Source organism: Arthroderma uncinatum (assembly GCF_011692745.1).
Source record: "Arthroderma uncinatum strain CBS 119779 chromosome Unknown scaffold1, whole genome shotgun sequence".
Taxonomy (NCBI): domain Eukaryota; kingdom Fungi; phylum Ascomycota; class Eurotiomycetes; order Onygenales; family Arthrodermataceae; genus Arthroderma; species Arthroderma uncinatum.
The window spans coordinates 4353637-4374215 of NW_022983863.1; the positions used below are offsets into that span (position 1 = coordinate 4353637).

At 47.9% G+C, this 20579-nt stretch overlaps 6 protein-coding genes across 6 annotated transcripts; 2 read left to right on the top strand and 4 right to left on the bottom strand.

Annotated features, from left to right (window-relative positions):
- Positions 1–2752: 2752 nt before the first annotated feature.
- On the top strand, positions 2753–3820 carry GIQ15_01318 (citrate lyase subunit beta; the record flags this gene model as incomplete). The annotated part of the gene is made up of 3 exons (XM_033548735.1): positions 2753–2792; positions 2849–3069; positions 3122–3820. 3 exons carry the CDS (start codon positions 2753–2755, stop codon positions 3818–3820), a joined length of 960 nt encoding a protein of 319 aa, XP_033409686.1.
- Positions 3821–4254: 434 nt separating this feature from the next.
- Positions 4255–6689, bottom strand: GIQ15_01319 (CCCH zinc finger and SMR domain-containing protein; the record flags this gene model as incomplete). Its single annotated transcript, XM_033548736.1, has 3 exons — positions 4255–4918; positions 4980–5717; positions 5776–6689. 3 exons carry the CDS (start codon positions 6687–6689, stop codon positions 4255–4257), a joined length of 2316 nt encoding a protein of 771 aa, XP_033409687.1.
- A 925-nt stretch (positions 6690–7614) lies between these two features.
- On the bottom strand, positions 7615–7908 carry GIQ15_01320 (uncharacterized protein; the record flags this gene model as incomplete). The annotated part of the gene is made up of 1 exon (XM_033548737.1): positions 7615–7908. The coding sequence occupies one exon, from the start codon at positions 7906–7908 to the stop codon at positions 7615–7617; it is 294 nt and encodes a 97-aa protein (XP_033409688.1).
- A 653-nt stretch (positions 7909–8561) lies between these two features.
- GIQ15_01321 (uncharacterized protein) lies at positions 8562–12322 on the top strand (the record flags this gene model as incomplete). Its single annotated transcript, XM_033548738.1, has 6 exons — positions 8562–9293; positions 9354–10072; positions 11028–11137; positions 11234–11565; positions 11620–11845; positions 11904–12322. The coding sequence occupies 6 exons, from the start codon at positions 8562–8564 to the stop codon at positions 12320–12322; spliced, it is 2538 nt and encodes an 845-aa protein (XP_033409689.1).
- A 1037-nt stretch (positions 12323–13359) lies between these two features.
- On the bottom strand, positions 13360–13641 carry GIQ15_01322 (uncharacterized protein; the record flags this gene model as incomplete). The annotated part of the gene is made up of 1 exon (XM_033548739.1): positions 13360–13641. The coding sequence occupies one exon, from the start codon at positions 13639–13641 to the stop codon at positions 13360–13362; it is 282 nt and encodes a 93-aa protein (XP_033409690.1).
- Positions 13642–15886: 2245 nt separating this feature from the next.
- On the bottom strand, positions 15887–16942 carry GIQ15_01323 (uncharacterized protein; the record flags this gene model as incomplete). The annotated part of the gene is made up of 1 exon (XM_033548740.1): positions 15887–16942. The coding sequence occupies one exon, from the start codon at positions 16940–16942 to the stop codon at positions 15887–15889; it is 1056 nt and encodes a 351-aa protein (XP_033409691.1).
- Positions 16943–20579: the final 3637 nt, after the last annotated feature.

Below are 20579 nucleotides of genomic sequence, written 5' to 3' on the forward strand. Positions count from 1 at the left end.
CCTAAGCCAGTTAGATAAAGCCTGCTAGGATCACCGGTGGCTCACACCAGATGTGCGTGGCTTTCGCCGCCAGTTGAGGGCGAAGCGGGCTAACATTTCCATAGATAGGGGCTCAGGAGATAGATATCGATAGGCCACGGTGTTCAATCATGTCGATAATGACAGCTCTTTGCGTCTGAGCCGTCATATCACCGTTTTCTCATCGTCCTCTCATCGTTCTCCCATCGTTCTCCTGCCTCGATGGACGAGCGTCTCGAACATCCCAAATATGATTCGTCTGCTCACACGGTGATCAGCTGCGTTTAGCTCATTCTCCTTCGTATAGATCGGCCGATTAGTGTCCGCCCAACCTTCAAATGGTAAACTATCTATCAAATCAGTGCGGAATCACTCCATGTCTCCAGTCTTGCCGGGATCTCGACGGGCTCTGGGTGACTTCACGATCAGCCATACCTCTTATCTGGCCATACTTCCAGAGTGTATTCAAGATGTCTGATCGACTGATTCGAGACCATCCCGGCGTGAAAAGGTCTGCGCCGCAGAGATAGAGACTGGTGACTTATGGAGAAGGGGAGACATCTGTATACAGATACAGGCAGAGGGATACACATGACTAAGCGGGCACTGCTGCATTATTCGTCGAACGCGTTGAGGAATTCTTCCTGAACAGTTTCTAGAGAACTGCGAGAGCTCTTCCATGGCATCGTCAATCAATAGAATCCTAAGCGGTCAGAAGGCGTCATACAAACTGCTCGAGCTGTTGAAGCACCCTTCGCTCTATAAAGCTACAGCTTTAACGTCCACTGAGAGCCTTATTTCCTCATCCGCACTGAATACTAAACCTGGAGGTGAATTGTAGGTTTCTATCGACGTTGATGATATAATCTGCGCTGTGTTTTGACGATTGATTCATTTAGTGTCGTTGTTAAAGATCTTCGGTTCGAACGAGAGCTAGAAGTGCATCAACTACCTTCTATCCTGGCATGCCAGTACATCCGGCAGGCACTGGATGTTATTGAGAAAGGTGAAAAGGATGACTGGAGCCCATCAGAACCATCGGCGAAAAAGCGGATAGTGCTAGAATGGATGGACACAGACCTATGGCATATCCGTCCCTTTGGAAACCGTTTTCAAATCCGAGATTACCTGCTATTGTTAGTAAGTCTATACTGGAGGCTCTCGTTGTCTTCAAGGAGGAGAACGGAGTGCATACAGGTGCGTTATTGTTTCCTATATATGACCTTACTATTTATACGGGGAAGTCAGTTAATTAACTAGTTACTCTAGATGTAAGTCCCAATAACATTTTTCTTTCAGACCTTGATTCCCCAATTCCAACAGTCAAACTTGGTGATTTGGATAATGGTATGTTGTCATATACCCAATCATATAATACCCTCTGAACTTGAGTGCTGAATAATTCTTAAAGCATTCGCCGAAGGAGCTGCCAAAAATCATCGGCGCCCTCAGACCCACGAGACACGTTCTCCAGAGGTCTGGCAGGGCCTTGGAGTCTGGCATTCATCGGATATATGGTCTTTAAGCGTTACTGTACGTTCTGCATTCTCCATATAATCACTTTAGATATTGACCTAATTCGGATATAGATTGCCCATTGGTTAATATCGACTTCTATATTTGGCCCATCGGATAAGATTATCCAAGACCACCAGACGGCATGGTGCCTAGCTACAATATTTAGGCTCGTTGGGCATTTTCCGGCACCAGAGAATCCAGAATTTAAAGATGAGTTTGACCTTGCAGAGGCCCTAGAGGGCGGTGGATTCGTTCATCCTGAATCGGGTGAAGTAAAACCCTATATACCTGTGGGAACCATACGGGGTGAATTACTTAAACTACCCCGGGAAATATGTTCAGAAGCATGTATCGACTTCATTGAGCACTTACTTGTCATTGACCCTGCCAAACGTCCTACAGCTGAGATGGCTCTGAAGCATCCCTTTGTTAGCTCGACTACAATTTGATGACTACGACCTGATGCATAGTCTGTTTACATTCTAAGCGCTTAACCAGAGGAGATATAAAACTTTTCCAGTCACCATCTTTCGCACATGGTACCCTTTGACATTTCCGAATGCATCATCATCCCTACAACCTCTTCAAATTCGAATTATCAGAGAGCACTAACAATGGCCTGGTAAGTTCGCAAAGTCGTTGCTCAGGTTTTCGAAAACTTAACAAACACAGGAAAGTGCAGAGATGCGACCTGGAATGAATAGCCATGGAAGAGATGCGTTAAATGCTATAGGATATATAGCAGTACCCCTAGTAAGCACCACTACGAAGTATTAGTTTCCCAATTTCACATATGCTATCAGTATTACCCCAGCCCTTCTTATTCCATCTCGTTGAGTCTTGATCTTGCTTGCGGAAGATAATATGCCTCAAACAGGGGAGTATATATTTATCGTAAGACCCGGGTTTAGGTGATAGCTCCAGCTACCAATGTTCTCTCGCAATAAAAGCGTCTCTCTGAGGGGTTGTCGCTGGTTGTCGATAGCCGAGTCCTCTTCGTACGAGAAAGAAGTATACTATAAACAAGGTAGGAAAATAGAAGGCTGTCGCAGAATGGGTGAAGTAGTTGAGAATCACCATGGGACGTCGAAAGAGAAATGCCGAAGTGGCCCCGCTGCAAAAGTGCCGAGTCGCAGCTTTCCCCAGACTCGCATCAAGCCATTAACATGTCTACAACCAGCTATCACTAAACACAAGCAGACGGGGGCCACTCGCCATGGCTACCAAGAACGTTTTAAGGCGAGCTCTACTCTACGGTAAGTTGCGGGAAGCTACCATGGCAAGAGAGTTGACTAACCAGGCACCCGTTCAGTCCCTGGCTCATCCCAGCGAATGCTTGATAAATCCCGAACATTGTCCGTTGACTGTGTCGCCTACGACCTCGAAGACAGCGTCACTCCATCGAAGAAAGTCGAGGCTCGGTCGTTAGTCCGGGCAGCTCTGGATCAGCCGGCACCGGCAGGAATCAAAGAGCGCGCAGTACGGATCAACTCTGTAGGAAGCGGACTGGCGCTGGCAGATTTGACGGAAGTGGTGAGCTCGAGACAGTCGCATACGATATAATTCTCTATACTGACAGATTCAGCTTAAATCTCCCAATCTTTCGACATTAGTGGTTCCAAAAGTCGACTCCGCCTCGGATCTCACATTTATATCCGATGTGGTATCACATACACTCTCGAGGTCCTCCTTGACATCCCCCGATCGCCCACCAATATCGATACTTGCGCTCATCGAAAGCGCCAAATCATTAAGTAACCTATCCCAGATATGCACCGCCACTCCTCTCCTGTCCGGCCTCATTTTCGCCGCCGAAGACTTCGCGCTCGATCTAAGCATTACGCGGACCCCGTCGTTAAATGAGTTTCTCTACGCTCGTTCTGCAATAGTCACGGCCGCAAGGGCGTATGAGTTACCCTCGGCAATCGATCTAGTATGTACTTCATATAAACAGAGTGACGGGAGTGCGCCGTCGATTCTTGAAGAGGAGTCTAGATCGGGTAAACGATTAGGGTTTAATGGGAAACAATGCATTCATCCAACTCAGGTTGAGACTGTGCAGGGCATATTCGGTCCTGAGACTGGAGAGGTGGAGTGGGCTGTTAGAGTGGTGATTGCGGACCAGAAAGCGGCGGAGGCTGGGAGGGGAGCGTGGACGTTAGATGGGAAGATGATCGATGTCCCGGTTGCAGAGAAGGCGAGGGCGATTGTGAAGAAGGCTGAGTTGTGTGGGTTTGACGTTGATGGGATGAAAGAGAAGTGGAAGGACCAAGAGCCACAATAGGTTATATCCTATTTATGGAGGTCTCTACGGTGTACTTCGTACACTTGTAAATAGGAAATTACTTTTGAACGGTATGAACATGGGAATAACTTGCATAGTCTAAGACGCTGAGCTAGATACGCTGACGATTCCAAACCACCTATTAGAATGGGTACCACCGAATTAAACAAAATCTTACCCGCAAAGAGTGAGAAAAAAGCGCATCTAGATATTTCGCGAATAATGAGTATTATATCCTAGACCAAGGACTTGGAGGAATTCGCTAATTCATCAGAGTCGGTAGCAAGTGGGAAGGGGAGGTTGATTGGTAGAAATTCGTAGCGTTGGAATATACATCTCGATCGGTCTGGGTACTATTATCATGTATGGTCTCCGTCTTCATAAAAGCGTCTCGTTCGTTAATCGCGTGGGTCACTTGTTGAATTAGTGACTGGCTAGACCTTGGTGGCTGGACCATCTCGCTTTAATAGCCGAATCTTCCCCATCTTAAGAAGTGGAGCAGGTTCGGGAGATGACGATGATGCTTCGGCTGCAGCCACACTGCCATCTTCGTCATCTTCATCGTGAACGGCAGTAGGGGCTGTGACGGCGGCGTTGTTAATCTCTCCAACGTGATGTTCAGTGTTTAGTGCCTTTGAAGTAGTGGCTGGCGATGGTGAGTTTCGACCGCTGGCCGTGGTTGCTGCTGGGTTAATGCCGATTACAAAGGCGACGAATCCACCACGTTCACCAGGCACGCTGAAATCGCGAAACACGTAGTGGTGTTCAGTTAACCAGCCCTTGACAGCCTTGCCGACCTTGTCTTTGCCGTTTTTGCTATGGTGGCCACTTCCGGTGATAACGTAGAGGTAATGATCGCGAAGCTGTGCGCTCTCCTTCAGGATGTTGTCTAGATAAGCGATTGCCTCGGTAGGGACGAGACCGTGTAAGTCGATGTAGAACTCGTCGTCATTTTCATCGATGTGCTTCCGGCCTTCTTCGTAGAGCAGCCGTGCTGCTTCTCGGTGGCATCGTCGCATCGCGTCATTCTCCGCCTGTCCTCGTAGCGAAAGGGCCTTTGCGGCGCGAGCATCATTGCGATTCCAAGCTTGGGCAGCACTAAGAAACGTTTTAATATATGCGCAACAATAACGGAGATCAAAAAAGAATAGATATTTACCTCTGGAGAAACTTGTTCCTAACGTTACCGTGGGTTATAGCATCAACGCGATATTTCAAATATGGCTGAGTCCACTGAACACCCGTCTCGAGCCAGGGGATGTGCTTTGGTGACGGGATGGCTTGGGCTTCTGCACTAATCTCGCGAGTGCTGCTGGCAGACGATCGGGTTCCTTTCTGCACGCTTCTTCTTGTTGATGGAGACATGCGAACAGCATCTGCTAACAAGCTTCCGGAAGTTTCCTTGCTTTTATTTACTTCACGATGTTGGTTACCTCGTTTACCATGATGTTTTTTACCTGGTCGGGCGTTGAGAGCTTGCAGTGTTGGGAATGCTTCTGGATCGTCAACTGCGGGTGCGGATGTGTTTGATGATTCACGGTTCTGGTGTTTGCTTGTTGGTCGGGAGTGTGAACGTGACGTTGCCTGGTTCAAGACATTCTTATTTTTAATACTTGAGGAAGAACCTGGGCGCATCTGGGGGCTTCCTGCCATAAACTGCATCTGGCTCCGCATCTGGTAACTGCTACTCTGCCATTGATCTGTAGTTGAGGGCGGCTGGAGAGGAGGGAAAGCCTCATAGTTGTCTTGTAGCGGGTATGTATTTTGCTGAGAGTTCCCTGTATATCCGGAAACGCTTAAACTATCATTGCTGATTGTCATCCCCCCAATCAATGAAGATGGATCGTGAGAGAAGGGACAGGACTCTCCCGCAAGGCAGTTCCCCATAAGCCAGTATCTGCTACACGATTAGTCTTACGTCGTGCTACAAAGTTATGCATTGAGTAAAAACTTACTTGCAGACATGACTTGTTAAATCGTGACTGAACCGACAGTCCATCCGCAGACACTGCCCGGTAGACAGCCAATATTTACAAACGACTGGAGTGCGCGTGGAACCAGACGGGGTCATTGGTCGTGCTGGGTCCATAGCCGTAGACTTCCCGATTAACACGCGGCCTTCGTTACTTGACGATAGAGGCGTTTCTAGATGGTCCTGCTCGGTGAGTGATGCGATTGTTGCACCTAGATCATATCCGTTTGTTTCCAGTGCTTGTTCTATTTCCTCGTTCGTCTTGCGCTCACCCAGGACCGACCTCAGAATATCATATGGCCCCATATCCGGAGGCGCAACCCATTCTGGAGCAGCAGCACTCAGTCCCGTGGACGAGGCCGTGCTCCTCGCATCCTCATTGACCAGCCAATCAACGTTATCGCTACCCAAATCACCGTATATCTCTGGAGCCGGGCCTCGATCTGAAAAGGAGTATGTATTGAGATTCGGGCTATGCGGGATTGGCAGCACCTTGCCTAGTCGCGGTGATGGTCGCGGAGAGGTGAACGGAGACGCCGTCAAGGATCGAGGCGCGCGAGGAAAGCCCCCGCGAGGCACCGGGAAGCCAGACTGGGCCACGGGGCTCGACCCGGTATGCGATGGAGATGAAAGCGGAGTGGAGGAACGAGCCATTTGCCATGGCGCGGGAGAAGAGCGGCGGATAACGGTGTGTCGAACAGGCGGCAGTGCGGCGTCAGACATGGAGGAGTTGCGATGACGCCAGAGGATGTCGAGAACCGCGTTCTCCAGCGCCGTATCGGTCAGGGACGACTGTTCGCGAAGGAAAGCCTCCAATTTCTCGACCTTTTCTTCTTCGTCATCTTCCTCATTGTCTAATATCCGTAGACAGAGCTCGTACGTCTCCTCTGAGGCCATCGTGGAGGAAGATATGTCGAAGCCGTCGACCAGCAGAGCGGGGTTCCAAAGTAGCCCGGCGTAAGACTGTCAATAAGACCAACTGCGAGTATCACAATGGATAATGCGAAAACATGATGCTAGAGACAGAGAAAGGGGCAACTTTGACAAGAGCTGCTGCTGAAAGACGTGAGTATCCCAGAAGCTGAAGGGTCAGTGACGGGCAATTGCATTGCTCTGGACCTACCAACTGAACTAAGCCAAGATAGATGGAAGATCCAAGAGCGCGCAGTGTACGTAATTGGAGGACCAGACAGGCGACCAGCTAGCAGAGATGGACGCGGAAGACGCGGAGGAGCGTGGGTGTTGAAGGTAGAAGGGTGAAGCTCGCGGTGAAGATGAAGATGAAAGTGAAGGTGAGATGGAGATGGGGTTGGCGGAGATGCGGCTGACGTGGGACGCATAAACATCAACATTCGACTCGACAGCACCACTCGAGCGTCTGATATATGTCTAGATAGTCTACGTTACGTGGTACTGTTGTCTATCTACATAGCCGGTCGCACGATAGGGCGTGAATGCAAAGATGAGGCCATCGTTAGGTGCCATCTATATGCCTGCATTTGATATCCGTCTCGTCTTGTCTCTTGCCTCGTCTCTTGCCTTGTCTCTTCGCCTTCGATGTCTGTTGATGTGTTGATGTTAATGTGTTGTTGATGTGTTATGTTAATGTGTTAATGTGTTACTGTGTTAATGATATGTTGATGATGATGATGATATTGATATGCCCCTTTTCGAGATCATCCTTCATCCTTCATTCTATGCCGAGAAAGGCGTAGCGCGTTCGTTCGTGTTTTAGAATCGACTCCATATATATAAAAGTCATGGCTATACAGATACTCACCATATCGTATATATATATCCCTACGGAGGCCCATGGAGTCGGCTAGGAGGCTGATATAGGTTGGACGGCGTTGTCTCTGTCCGCGATGTTGCTGAACGACCACAACGGCCGTGTCACCAGCTCGGCCGGGGCAGCCCTGCTGCTCAGCGTCTTGACACAGTTTCTCTCTTCCAGGGGCACCGAGCTCTGCTCAGAGATACTCTGCTGGCTGATACTTTCGGCATTGTTCGCGGCTGCAGGACGGCCAGGTGCCAGCAAATTCTCAAGGGCAGGTCCCTTAAGCCATCCTGCCGAACCTGCGTCTGCGGCGTCAATATGGATAGCTGCCTTGGGCATCGTTACAGCTTGTCTTTTCAAAGCTGAGACGGGAATGATCGTATTCTTTGTAAGTGGTCATTCCTCTGTTTTATAGAGTTGCAAAGCTAATGGTAGAAGCCGGCATTGACGCCATTACTCCTGGTAGCTCAGAGGTATCTTGGTTCAAGCCGTGCGAGCCTGGCAGAGTCTGATTCTTGGTTACTTTCCCCCTTGGCCAATACGGTCTGGGGTACGTCAGTGGCTGCTCTGGCCTTTACCATCATCCTGTCAGACTGGGATTCTCGAGGACATGCTTTATCGGCCATTCCAGCCCTTGTGCTGTTCGGAGTCTATGTCACTCTCATGCCCAGAGATGAGAAGAGACCTCGCTTCCTTCCGTTCGTTGATATAGAAAACACCGTACGCCCGTTTTCATTGCGCGTTGTCGGTATGCTCCTTGTTGCCCTGGGTGCGGAAGTTTTTCTATTTGGTTTCCCTTCAGGTAGTATTTTGGTCACTTTGGTGTTAGGGCCGACAAAGGCTTTATCTTGGTTTTCTATAATTCAAACAGTATGTACCATCCTTTCCCAAAAGTCTGAATTGGCGCTTACCAGCCATAGGCTCGAGATGCTACCTGGCGTACTGCGGCTGTGACAGGCACGTTTAGCATCATATCTACGCTCAATCCATTTATGCAATCTTCAGAGGTCAAGGCTATATCACATGTAATAGCATCCTTCTTTGCTCTTGGCCAGACTATTCACACACTTCCCAAGCAAGCGCCGGCCAAGTCGGCGCTCTGGATCTTCTCTCTCGTTTCTCTAGGACCATACCTTGCCAACATCTTCGCTATCAACTCCGCAAAATCGTCACAAATCATTCACTACCGCCGACATCCCGTCGAAATATTGATGCGCAGTGACAGAAGCGACTTTGAAGACCTGCTTGAGAGACAATCCAAAAACTATACGGCTGCCCATGATGAATATCAGCGTCGATATAACATTGAGCCACCGCCGGGCTTCAAAGCGTGGTATGAGTTTGCGAAACTGCATGAGTCGCCCATTATCGATGAGTTTGACATGATCTTTGATGCCATTGCCCCATTCTGGAGACTAAGTGGTAAAGAGGTCCTTGAAGTCATGGGTCGTGCTCGAAATACGCCAGATAGCGAGCTCTGGCTCTGTACCTTCTATGGCACCCAGGCCAAGTCTCAATGCCATCACCCCACTCGCGCTTTCGATAGACACATCCAACTCTTATTCGACACCCTATTAAAGGATTTACCTGGTGTTATTCCAGACGTCAAGTTTCTTGTTAATCATCTTGATGAGCCGAGAGTTATAATTCCTCCACCGTCTGCGGAAGGAGTCTCCCATGGAAGTATAGAACTCAATTTAACCAACCTGTCGAGACAAAATGTTGTACGTCCACTTTTCGAACAGTGCTATTCCAGGGAACGGATGAACAGTCTGCCTAATCAGGGAGTGGAAACATATGGTCTCCCTTTTGTCACCAATCGCTCAGACCATATGGATCCTTGCAACCATTTTGAATACAGCTCTACGAATGGCCTCTTCATGAGCCCTACGTCCTTTCGCCTGTTTGAAGGTTTAGTGCCGATACTGTCAACAGGCTCGCCGCAGATGATGGGCGACATATTATACCCTAGCGCAGCTTATATCGAGTCCGAATTTCAATACGACGACGCACGCGACGTTGAATGGGATAAGAAGCGAAATAACCTCTACTGGGCCGGCTCCACAACTGGTGCATTTGTAGCAAATGACGACTGGTATCGCTACCACCGGCAAAGATTCGTCACGCTGGCTCAGAATTTGGAAACAAGGGGGCATTATTATATACGAGAAAATGGCGATGTGCTTCACAGTATAAAATCATCATTCCTCAACAGCAGGCTATACGACGTTGCCTTCACCAAAATATTCCAATGCGAGACGAAATACTGCAGAGAGCAGCGTGCGTATTTCCCTCGTAAGCCCTGGGCAGACAAGGACAAAGCATTCCGATCGCAGCTCGTGTTCGACATTGATGGGAATGCCATTAGCGGCCGCTACTACAAATTATTAGCCTCAAAGTCTGCCCCGTTAAAACAGACGCTGTTGCGGGAATGGCATGATGAGCGTCTAATGCCGTGGGTTCATTACATACCCGTCAGCCAGAGCATGGGCGAACTCCCCGAGTTAGTTTCTTATCTGGCGTCAACTGAATCTGGCCAGAGACAAGCTAAGGAGATTGCCGATCAAGGTCGAGATTGGTTTTCCAAGGCCTTTCGACCTGTTGATATGACCATATATACTTATCGATTACTGTTAGAATTGGCAAGGTTACAGGATCCAGAAAGACCTGCAGCTAATACGGATTCAAGTCGGAAACACTGATGTGCCAATTGGGAAATGCTAGAAATGGCACCAGGGGAGAGGAAGTTATAATATCCTTAGGGACCGGAGAGGTTTCTGTTAATAAGGCGTGGCTATCTCCATTCTCACCAGCCATGCCCAGACGAATTCCGCTAATAGGGCTTACGAGGGACAACCATGGGGATATTATTGTGCCCACGACTGCTCCTCGTCTCAAAATTTGGCAAAAAAAGATAGAAATATATACGGCTACCTTAAGAGGCGAAGGATTATATTACAGGGGCCACTAGGGGGATTGGTTTCAGTACAAGCACTCGTCCCGTAGTGCCGCTGGTCGGCACTTTTACAGAGCAATAGAGAGAGGTCGAGGAGGCGTTTTTCTCATCCGATTTTGACGAATATAGCAGTAGAATATTAGAATTCTTGACTCTTTGTTACGCACTTTATTACTTTTGCGTATTTACATTTTTATAGCACTCGACATTCTACTCCATACATGCTTGTAACCAGCCCTGAAATCCCGAGCCGGAGAATATGCAGAAGTCTTCGGAGATTTTACCCCTGAAGGAGCAAGAGCAAGGATGCTGACAAAGCAACCAGCTGGGGCTGGCAACCTGGAAAAGGAAAACGAGCTCGAGACCTCCCTTGCAGGACAAAGAAATTGATAGCATTACATTGTCTCTCTATAGTGAACGTCGCACAGAGGCCGTACGGAGTATATAACTTCTATGCAGCTCGCACGCCTCTCGCCATGAGGCTACACAGGTACTTCTATAGGAAGACACGCCGACTGCCGGTGGCCGTCGCCTTAGTCGTCGTCATATGGAGCGTCACCGAGGTTCTCTGGGTCCAGCGTGCCCTTGTCCGTCAACTCAACACTGAGCCTGGTTCGCTAGGAGATGAAAAAATATATATAACAGGAATCCATTGGAACAATGGTAAAATATTGCGAGAAGCATGGATACCTGCTCTCGTGGAATTAGTCAACGCCATCGGTCGGGACAATGTCTTTGTCAGTCTTCAGGAAAGCGGAAGCTGGGATGATTCCAAGGACCAGTTACGCCACTTAGATGCATTACTCGCTGAGAATGATGTTCCCAGGAGAATTATCCTAGATGACACGACACATCTTGATGAAATCAGCAAGCCTCCTGTAAGTAGCGGATGGATCAAAGCGCCTAGTGGCCAGACTGAGCTACGCCGAATACCTTACCTTGCCAAATTGCGCAACTCAGTGATGGAACCGCTATATGAAAGGAAGAAGGAGGGAATTGTCTACGATAAGGTCCTGTTTTTAAACGATGTGGTCTTCAATGTGAGTAGTACATGCATACCACCTTGATGTTTATTCTTTACTAACATAAGCTAGACTTTGGACATTCGCAGACTGCTCTCAACTCGAGCAGGCAATTATGCGGCAGCATGTTCGCTGGACTTTTCAAAACCGCCTAATTTCTATGATACCTTTGCTCTTCGGGATTCCGAAGGCCACGACCAACTTATGCAAACTTGGCCCTATTTCAGATCACGAACATCTCGTCATGCTTTAAAGAACAGCCAGCCTATCCCTGTTAAGAGCTGTTGGAATGGAGTAGGTTGGTATTCGATAATCTTAAATAGGTGTAGGCTCCATGTGACTGACAATATAACTAGTGGCGATGGATTCTGCTCCTTTCTACCAAAATCCGCCCTTGAAATTTCGCGGTATCTCCGACAGTCTTGCCAAGTTGCACCTAGAGGGATCGGAATGTTGCTTGATTCATGCAGATAATCCGCTGTCCAAAAATAAGGGAGTCTGGCTCAATCCGAATGTGCGAGTAGGGTACAGTACCCCTGCATACACAGCAGTTAACCCTGAAAAGAAATTATGGCTATCAACCCTTGCCATAGCTGGTGGCCTATGGGAAAACCGGCTCCTGCGCTGGATTACTACGTCGTGGTTTACAGAACATACGGTAAGAGGACGGCTATTCCAACATCAAGCACAAGTCCCCGGAAATACGGAGACTGGATCCTTCTGTCTGATCAACGAAATGCAAGTACTTGTGGCCAATGGATGGGCCCATCGTTAAAAGTTTCAGTGGATTGCCCCTTGTCATATACGGGCGAGTGGAAGGATGACTCTTGCCAAATTAGAGCATCAGCTAGGCCCCGACATCGTCCGCAGCATTCTGCCCCATCGATATGGGTCAGGTACGGAGTAGTCGGGGCTCAATGCTGGATTACAAGATAGGATAAGTCTCTTGGATTCTATTGTTATCATTTTTTTTTATTCTGGAGCAGGACACAAAGTCTAATACCCTGACTTCTCATGCCGGCTGTGTACAGTCATTCCTTATTGCCCTTCCAGGTTGAGTACTTGGCCATCGTACCATCAGCTCTTTCGAACGGCATGGTTGAGCATATACTCAACATGTACTTATATTTTGATTATGTTATGGGGTGCTGTGGTATTTATTTTACGGGCCTTCTTATCCCGATTGCATATTTTATACCCTCTCTCCATCTCTGGACTTAGCTACAATCATTTTCTACCCAGCCGTTTTCTTCTTTTCCACGCGGGTTAAAAGTGAACATAGTTATGCTGTTTGATTCTTCGTATAACCCGATGTTGCAAGAATGAGACTAGCAACAGGTTATATGGGTAACTTGGGTAAGTTGTTACGAGGGATTTTTTTTTGTAATTCAGGTGGAGGACTGAATTTTCTCGTTTAATCAAAAGTGACTGACTAGGGCTGGATACTGTACGTTTACAAAATTGGTCAATTGTGTATCGTTAACTTGTTGAAATATAACGAACTATTTTCGCTGATCAAACAGTTCACTGGACAGGCACATCAACAGCAAACCCTATCCCGCGACATCAACATATTCACACCAGCCACACCCAAAGTTATGGCACACCACCACTCTCCTTATGTTTTTGAGATTTCGGTTTTATATCCGTACCACACTTGAAATTGAAAAGCATTGCGAAGCTTCGTCGATTTAAATAGGTCCCATATAATACGGCATCCGGGTTTAAAGAGCTGGCTTGACAATCATTGACGAACATGGCAAAAGATAGCTTCGGACCGCAAATGTAGGCTGGGGCATGGTTGTGATGTGCTTAGATAGCAACGACAGTCTTGATATGGTCGGCCTCCTTGGCATCACCGACGCGGGGATAATCGCAGTCGGACTGGCCGCCACAACAGCTGCGGAAGTTGGAGAGATGCTCAGAAATTGAGCTGGCAGCGCAGTCGTTTCCGTTGGCGAAGATACCACCGAGCTGACCGCAGCAAGATTGGGTTTTGGCAGTGTCCTGGTTACCATTGACGTAGCATTTGCAAGCCAAAGCAGAGGTGGAGAGCATAGCCATTGCGGCAATGAGAATGTTGGAGAACTGCATATTGGCGAGTTTGGGTGGTGATTCAAATGTGTTTGAATGGAGTTTTGAAGCGGAGTGAGGAAGTGAAGGTTGAAGCTTGATGGATGATTTGGATAGAGGACGAGATTGAGATATTGTGGGCGGACATGAGGGTTTTTATATCCATCTGGCGGTTGTCCCTTGGTAGCCACGAGCTTGTGGCCCTCTATGGATTTCGGCATATCATGAGCGGTAATGCAGAAATGCAGCTTGAAGTTGCTAGCTCAGTTCGAGAAACAACAATGATGACGTGGTAGCATTGGAGGATGGCATTGTCCTTGGAGTCTACCTTGCATTTTTCATCCTTCATGGCGCTCCATCCAAATTCCGCTGCTTGAGAGCATGGGGATGTTACGCTTCCTTCCTTTGGGTGTCCACCTTTCTTCTCCTTATCAAAAAACAATGAGCTCAGTAGCTTTGTTGGCAATAAAAAACGCGAGTTGAGGAAGAATGCCGGATGAACCCCTAAAGCGATCTAAGCAGAAGGCATTCGAGGGCTTCGCCATCCATATAAAAGATATCCTGACAACCTCCGTGCTTTGAAGATGCATTAACAGTAATACCCTTGCTAGAGGAGTCATTTGTCATGTTTAATGAACATCTTACTCCGTAGTCTCGTACGATTTGGAGGATCAAGATCCCTAGGCATAGTGAGTAGGGTATCTTGCTCGACCGTAATGGGCCTTGCTCGGTGGTGGAATATTATACCGAGGAGTTTTCGAAGGGGGCTATTATTGCAGTGTCGTGATGATCTTTATCACAGGCTCGTTACTAAACAACGTGAGTTAGAAGCTATGGATCAGTTATCCAGCGCTTTCCAGGGGGACGTATATTTATGAATAGATATACAATTCGTTGATTGGCTCAAGGCAGCTCGGGATCGGCGGCTCAAATCCTACGGGGGATTTAACACTGGTTTAAACCCTGGAATTCAACCCTTTAGTGAGGTATATGCAGGTAGGCGTAGCCCCTGCAAGTGACTCGTTATTGAAGCTCCACTATCGAGTAAAAAGGCATAAAAAAGCACAAAATCAGGAATTATACTCCATACGAAACATCTCCACATTCCTAGACTACGGCCGACATTGGCTCGAGACTGTCGTTCCAAGGAATCTTGCCTTAAAGCGCGCCGAGTGTCCCGTAGGTCTGAGTTATGTAAAAGTATTACCGCTGAGCCTTGCTGATTATTAGTCTGTTAGGGCCGAGAGTTCAGGCCACGGTGAGACCAAAGTCGTCACAGGATCGTTCTTGTTCCTGGGGCGCGTCATCATGGAGGCTGCATTGCTTTAATCAAAACTGAACCAGCAAGCCCTCCGTACTCTCAGCACACTACCACATGCATGAATCTAAGGTTTCAATTTACCTGTCGTCCTTTAATGAAGATGACCTAGTAAACCGAATAGCCTAAGACGTCCCATCCTCCGCGTATCGGCAGCGAACCCATATTTGAGCCTAGATTCGGTCAATAGACGCAGAAATACGAGTTTCGTGGTATTTCATCGCGGTCGCTCCGTTGCAAGGAATGAGCGAAACCTCGGAGGCTGTATGATTCAGCCTGGAGAATTGATGTCAAAATTTCTCTAGTAGAATCCTTTGGTGAGTAGGCGTTTCGTACTCGGATACGGCCTGAACCTGTGGCCGTCTAACACCTGAACAACGGAGTAGGGACACCTGGATTTCGGCCGTTGCTGGATATTAATGCCTCAGACCACATAATGCAAAGATGTCTAAAAAGAAGAGCGACTCCAAGGGTTTAACGTGATGCTCGTCTGTTGGTATATTGAAGCCGTCGTCATAGCCATATAATAATGTGCTCAAGTTTGTTTAGGCGGAGGTTGAGAAATTAAGATTCTTTCATAATCGCGGGATAAAAAGCTTGTTTACACGTGATGAATGACATAATTGCGGGCCGAAACGTTAATTTTTTGTCACGTGATGAAATTTCCAACGACGGAGATAAATCTTTGTGAATCCTCCTAATTTATCCCACTAATATTTACTGATCTGCGTTTGGAGTCCATATTCTTTGTTTTGTGATTTCTGCTAATAAATATACTACTAACAGCCACACTAAAAAAGAGAGTGTTGATGAGAGAATCTCATGAATAACGCAGGCGAAACTGGAAGAGGGAACGACGGTGCACCACAGGCGGAGGACTCGTTAACAGTATAATGCAAACATCCAGATGGGATGAAGAAGATGCCATGTTAAATGGCTCCGTATTAACTAATGGTTGAAAACACCTCCAAGGTTCTCCCAGTTAGCGCCCCATTGTCCATTCCAATACCTGTGGTACATGGCGTTATTGGTTCCGAGGCCAAAGATATCGAGACGGTTGTTTGCCCATGAAACTGTAGTGGGAGCACTGGTGAAGACTCCGCCGAGAGCTTCCCATCCACCCCAACGTGAACCGTCCCACCATTTGTGATACATTTGGTTATCAGTACCAGTACCGAAGATGTCTAATCGGTTCGGGCCCCAAGCAACGGCAGAAGGAGGGCTGGTTAGAACACCGCCAAGGCTTTCCCAACCAGTTTGAGATGGCCCCCAAGCCTGTCCATTCCACCACTTGTGAAAGAGTGCATTGTTTGTGCCGATTCCGAAGATATCAAGACGATTTTCAGACCAGGAGACGGCGACAGGGAAGCTATTGAATACGCCCCCGAGTGCCTCCCAACCGGTAGCAGAAGGCCCCCATCTGGAACCGTCCCACCACTTATGATACATTTGGTTGTCAGTTCCAATTCCAAAAAGGTCGATTCGGTTAGCGCCCCAAGAAACAGCTGCAGGCTGGCTAACAAACACACCGCCGAGGTTCTCCCAGCCGGTCTGAGACGGGCCCCAAGCCTGTCCGTTCCACCATTTATGGTAGCAAGCGTTGTCAGTTCCGAGTCCAAAGATGTCAAGACGGTTCTCTGCCCAAGAGATGGCAGTTGGTTCGCTGCTGAACACCCCACCAAGGGCTTCGTATCCAGTCTGGGAAGGGCCCCAAGCTTGTCCATTCCAGTATTTATGGTACATTTGGTTGTCAGTTCCAATTCCGAACACATCAATTCGGTTTGGTCCCCACGAGACGGAAGTTGGCTCCGCAGAGAAAACTCCGCCTAGATATTCCCAACCAGTGGTAGATGGCCCCCAGCTACCATTCCACCATTTATGATATAAGCCATTGTTTGTTCCAAGACCAAACACATCAAGTCTGCCGGTCGACCAGGAAACTGCTGATGCAGCAAGCTGGTTGAGCAGTGGGAGAGCGTTCTCCGCTGCCTTACCGAGACGCATTTTCGTGCTTCTAGAGATGAGTTGTACCCTTTAATAGGTAACTCGCTACACCCCCAGATAATGTTAACGCATGTTGCAGGATTATTAAAGATTAAGCAGGGAATGAAAACATAAAACACAAACTTACCAACAGAAAAATCGAGGATAGCCTCTCTAATAGTTGAGAATTTGGGATCTAGGATGAACTAAGTCAAGCAGTGGGCGGTTGGTCCAGTATTTAAGCCCCCGCTGTGCTTCCTCGACACAGGGAGGACAGTCCTACTTTTCCATTCCCATGTTGATTCCACCACAGCTGAACCGGATTTCATGGGTTACGACTCTGCAGGAGCTGACTACCACGGTGTCTAGCGAATATCCGAGGGGATCCTACTTTGGATCAGAGATACATTGAATCATGTGGCTCGTCTTGCCCATGCAAGACTGCCATTTCGATTCTATTGTTTCGCTTAATATCCCCCAACATAGGCAGCGCTGCCGATGCCCTGTAGCTGGAGATAGTCCGTGCGGTACAATCGATGTGAAGTTTCCGAGGAACTATTCATCTGAGTGTCAATGCAACCACGATACACTTTCAATTGGACTCGCCCAGACATTGATGGCCGTCTTTGCCCTGGGTTCCCCTGTTCTGCAAGGCTCAATATTGGGGTATCACAAAAAATTCAAAATGACCCTTGGTGCCTGGAGTGGTCTATTATGTTCTCAAGCCCTATACGCCAGGTTACTGACAGCTTGATTTTCTAGGCTCGCCATGGAAGAAGGAATTACATCTTTGAAAATGGGACCCCGGCGGCCTTTAGAATGATAACATTCCTCTTAGCCCGAGCTTCATTGCCTGCCATTGACCTTAACATTGTCTAGCCACCGCTATGTCTCGCAAAAGTAATATGTTAAGACTTGTTGAATAATAAGATAGCTAACTTCCCAACCTTAGCTTGTATACCTCTTTTGTCCATATGCGCGCCGTAGCTGCATAGTACTAGAAGACGTGTTATTGTGTAACGTCTGTTCGCTTAACCCTGAACTAATGAAGAGCGGCTGGTTCCCGATTAATGGAGAGGATCATATACGTCTTTTTCGATCTGCAGTGGCTAGTCTGAACCATTCACCTAAAGCATTCAAGCTCGTACTGTGCGAGTACGCATCACTCCCCCGCTATTCGAAAAATGGCCAGCTGCAGGTTCGTGCTTCAACCGTACCGAAACACGTCAAATCAGATTCCCCTTTGACAACCCATGCCCTATCTGGAGCGCTCGGAACGTGAATAGAGGGTTTATCAGTTGGCCCCTTTGCTTAGACGAGGGGTAATTCAATCCCCTGGACTCAAAACTCAAAGCACTAATATAAAGCCAGGACATATATTAATTATTCAGGGTTTTTACTAAACAAAAATGCGAACTTACAGCGGAAGCAAGGATGGGAAGGTAGGCTTGCCATAGGTTGAAATAAATTAGAATTCAACCTGGTAACCCCTCTTTAATGTAACAATTTGTCCCCCAGATGTGAAGACTTGTAATGACAGCATATTATAATGCTGCCCAGCTTGAACACTGGGTACATCTGCTGCAGTGGGACCTTGGGCGACCAGCTGAAAAGTCACGTCACATTTAGATCCAGGGGGTGAGGGGAGGCAGGGTTAACTCAAGCTGCATCCGTCGCGTCTTGGCTCAGCTTGCATTACCAGCGGTTCAGAATTCAACATATCATGGCTTGCATAAAAAATGGCATCTATGCAGTCGAGATGCAAGATGAAGCCACGATCCGCTGTCTATCTCTGGCACCGGGTAATCCAGTCCATTAGCCCGCAGTAACAGTGGCGCGTCTAGGTGGAATTTCTGCCAGCAATACTCAGAGGCGGATAAACATTCACGGAGCGGAGGTTCTAATATAATAGACATGGCAGCTATCAACCTATACAACTTGATCCTTGACGTTAGCCTTAGGTTAGATGGCCGATTCCCCGATGTGGGCCATTCATGCGTGCAATGTCAATCTGCCGCCTTGGCCCGGATATTATGAGATGTTGCAGGTAGATCAGTAATCGTGGAAATGGACATTCCGCACACGATGCGTATAAAACTGTAAGGCGGAGATAGCATGCGCTCACGGTAAACAGTGTGATAGGGCAACTCAGCTTCGTTATCGTCCTAATTAGGGGACCTGTCAGCTGTACAGCTACCCCTTGTGTTCGAACACATGGAGCGCTGTGACAATGCATAGACCGTGGCGCATTACCCTATTCCAGGCATCAGTTACTATACTGCACTATTCCGAACGGGTACTCCGTGCATTAGTAGAGAATCATAACTATGAAGCTCTGTTTGTCGTCCACTCCCCATCAAGGTTATGAGCCTGCTAGCTTCTCCCCACAACGATAAACCTGCCACTCCCCTGTCAACATAACTTCACAAGGACTCGCTTAGGGTGCATGTTGTTGTAATGTATGTGTCCCCGGCCATTCCGGTGACCCGTCCTGGGTGCGTCTAGGCCACGGGTTATCCCTGCTATTAATGTTCAATGAGATATTTCAGATTCTGTCAGAAGGCTATAAACCTGATGTAGAACACTGGGAATTATCCAGCCAGCCGTCGGGCATGATAACCTGAGTCATGTGGGACAGGTCTGCTTGCTTTAGCCAAGGTCAACGCCAGAGCAAACTGACAGCTTTATCAAAAGCTAGGATTCTAGCTTTCCTTCAATGGCTTTCATTCGGGCATGGCGTATGGAGAAAGACCAATTCTTAGCTATTTTTAGTTGGCTCCCTTGATAATGTTTATATCGGCAAACGGCGGTCGTGATCCATGGAGGATGCATATTAGGTAGGCGATAGGTCTGAAGTTGAGCACCTTTGACCCATATCGCGGACACAATATAAAAAATAGACCATCCGGTTCCTTATTATCGGCCTTGAGCTCATCGAAGAGTATATGCTGCTCGTTCAATGGCCTAAGCGGTCTCGAACTACTGCTGTTCCTCAGTCCAGTTCTGTTCCTCGCGCTGTAGTTAGGCTGCAGAATGTTAGCGCAGCAAGGGAAACACCATCACAAAGGCTCACTTTGACTCCTGCGATCGGGGATTCTTCTAACCATCGCATTGTTGAAGTTGTTTGTCGTCTGAGGATGCGCTGTGGATGTTTATTTATAGCGTGCCAAGGCTGATCATTACGTAGCGCCAAAAAGCGATGTTCGCAGGATCTCCAAGCCTCGTTATTGCTCCTTTGGGCATCTCCAGGCAAAAAGGCCCAGGAACGCATCAGGTTCTGGCGTGGGCTTGATATAGATTTTTCAAGACTACTAGACGCTGATTGCATCTATATCTGAGTCGGAACCTTTCTTTTTGGCTTATTTGTTGTCCATCCGTTAATCAAGCAGGCAGCGGCGAAAAACTTGGACCACCGATCGCCTGAACAGCATATACCACAGCGAGGAACAGGCAACGCAGAAATACACGCTATATCGGGAATAATGCGCTGAAGTGAGATCATTTATCTACCACTCGCTCGTTTCGAAATACCAGCCGCTCCGGCTCACCCGAAGCCGTCGGTTGAACTGCTTTAGATATGCCTGCCGACCATCATACTACGCCAGAGTCACTCGCGGCGCCTCTTATGGGGGATGAACGGTCTTCGAATTCGCCCTCA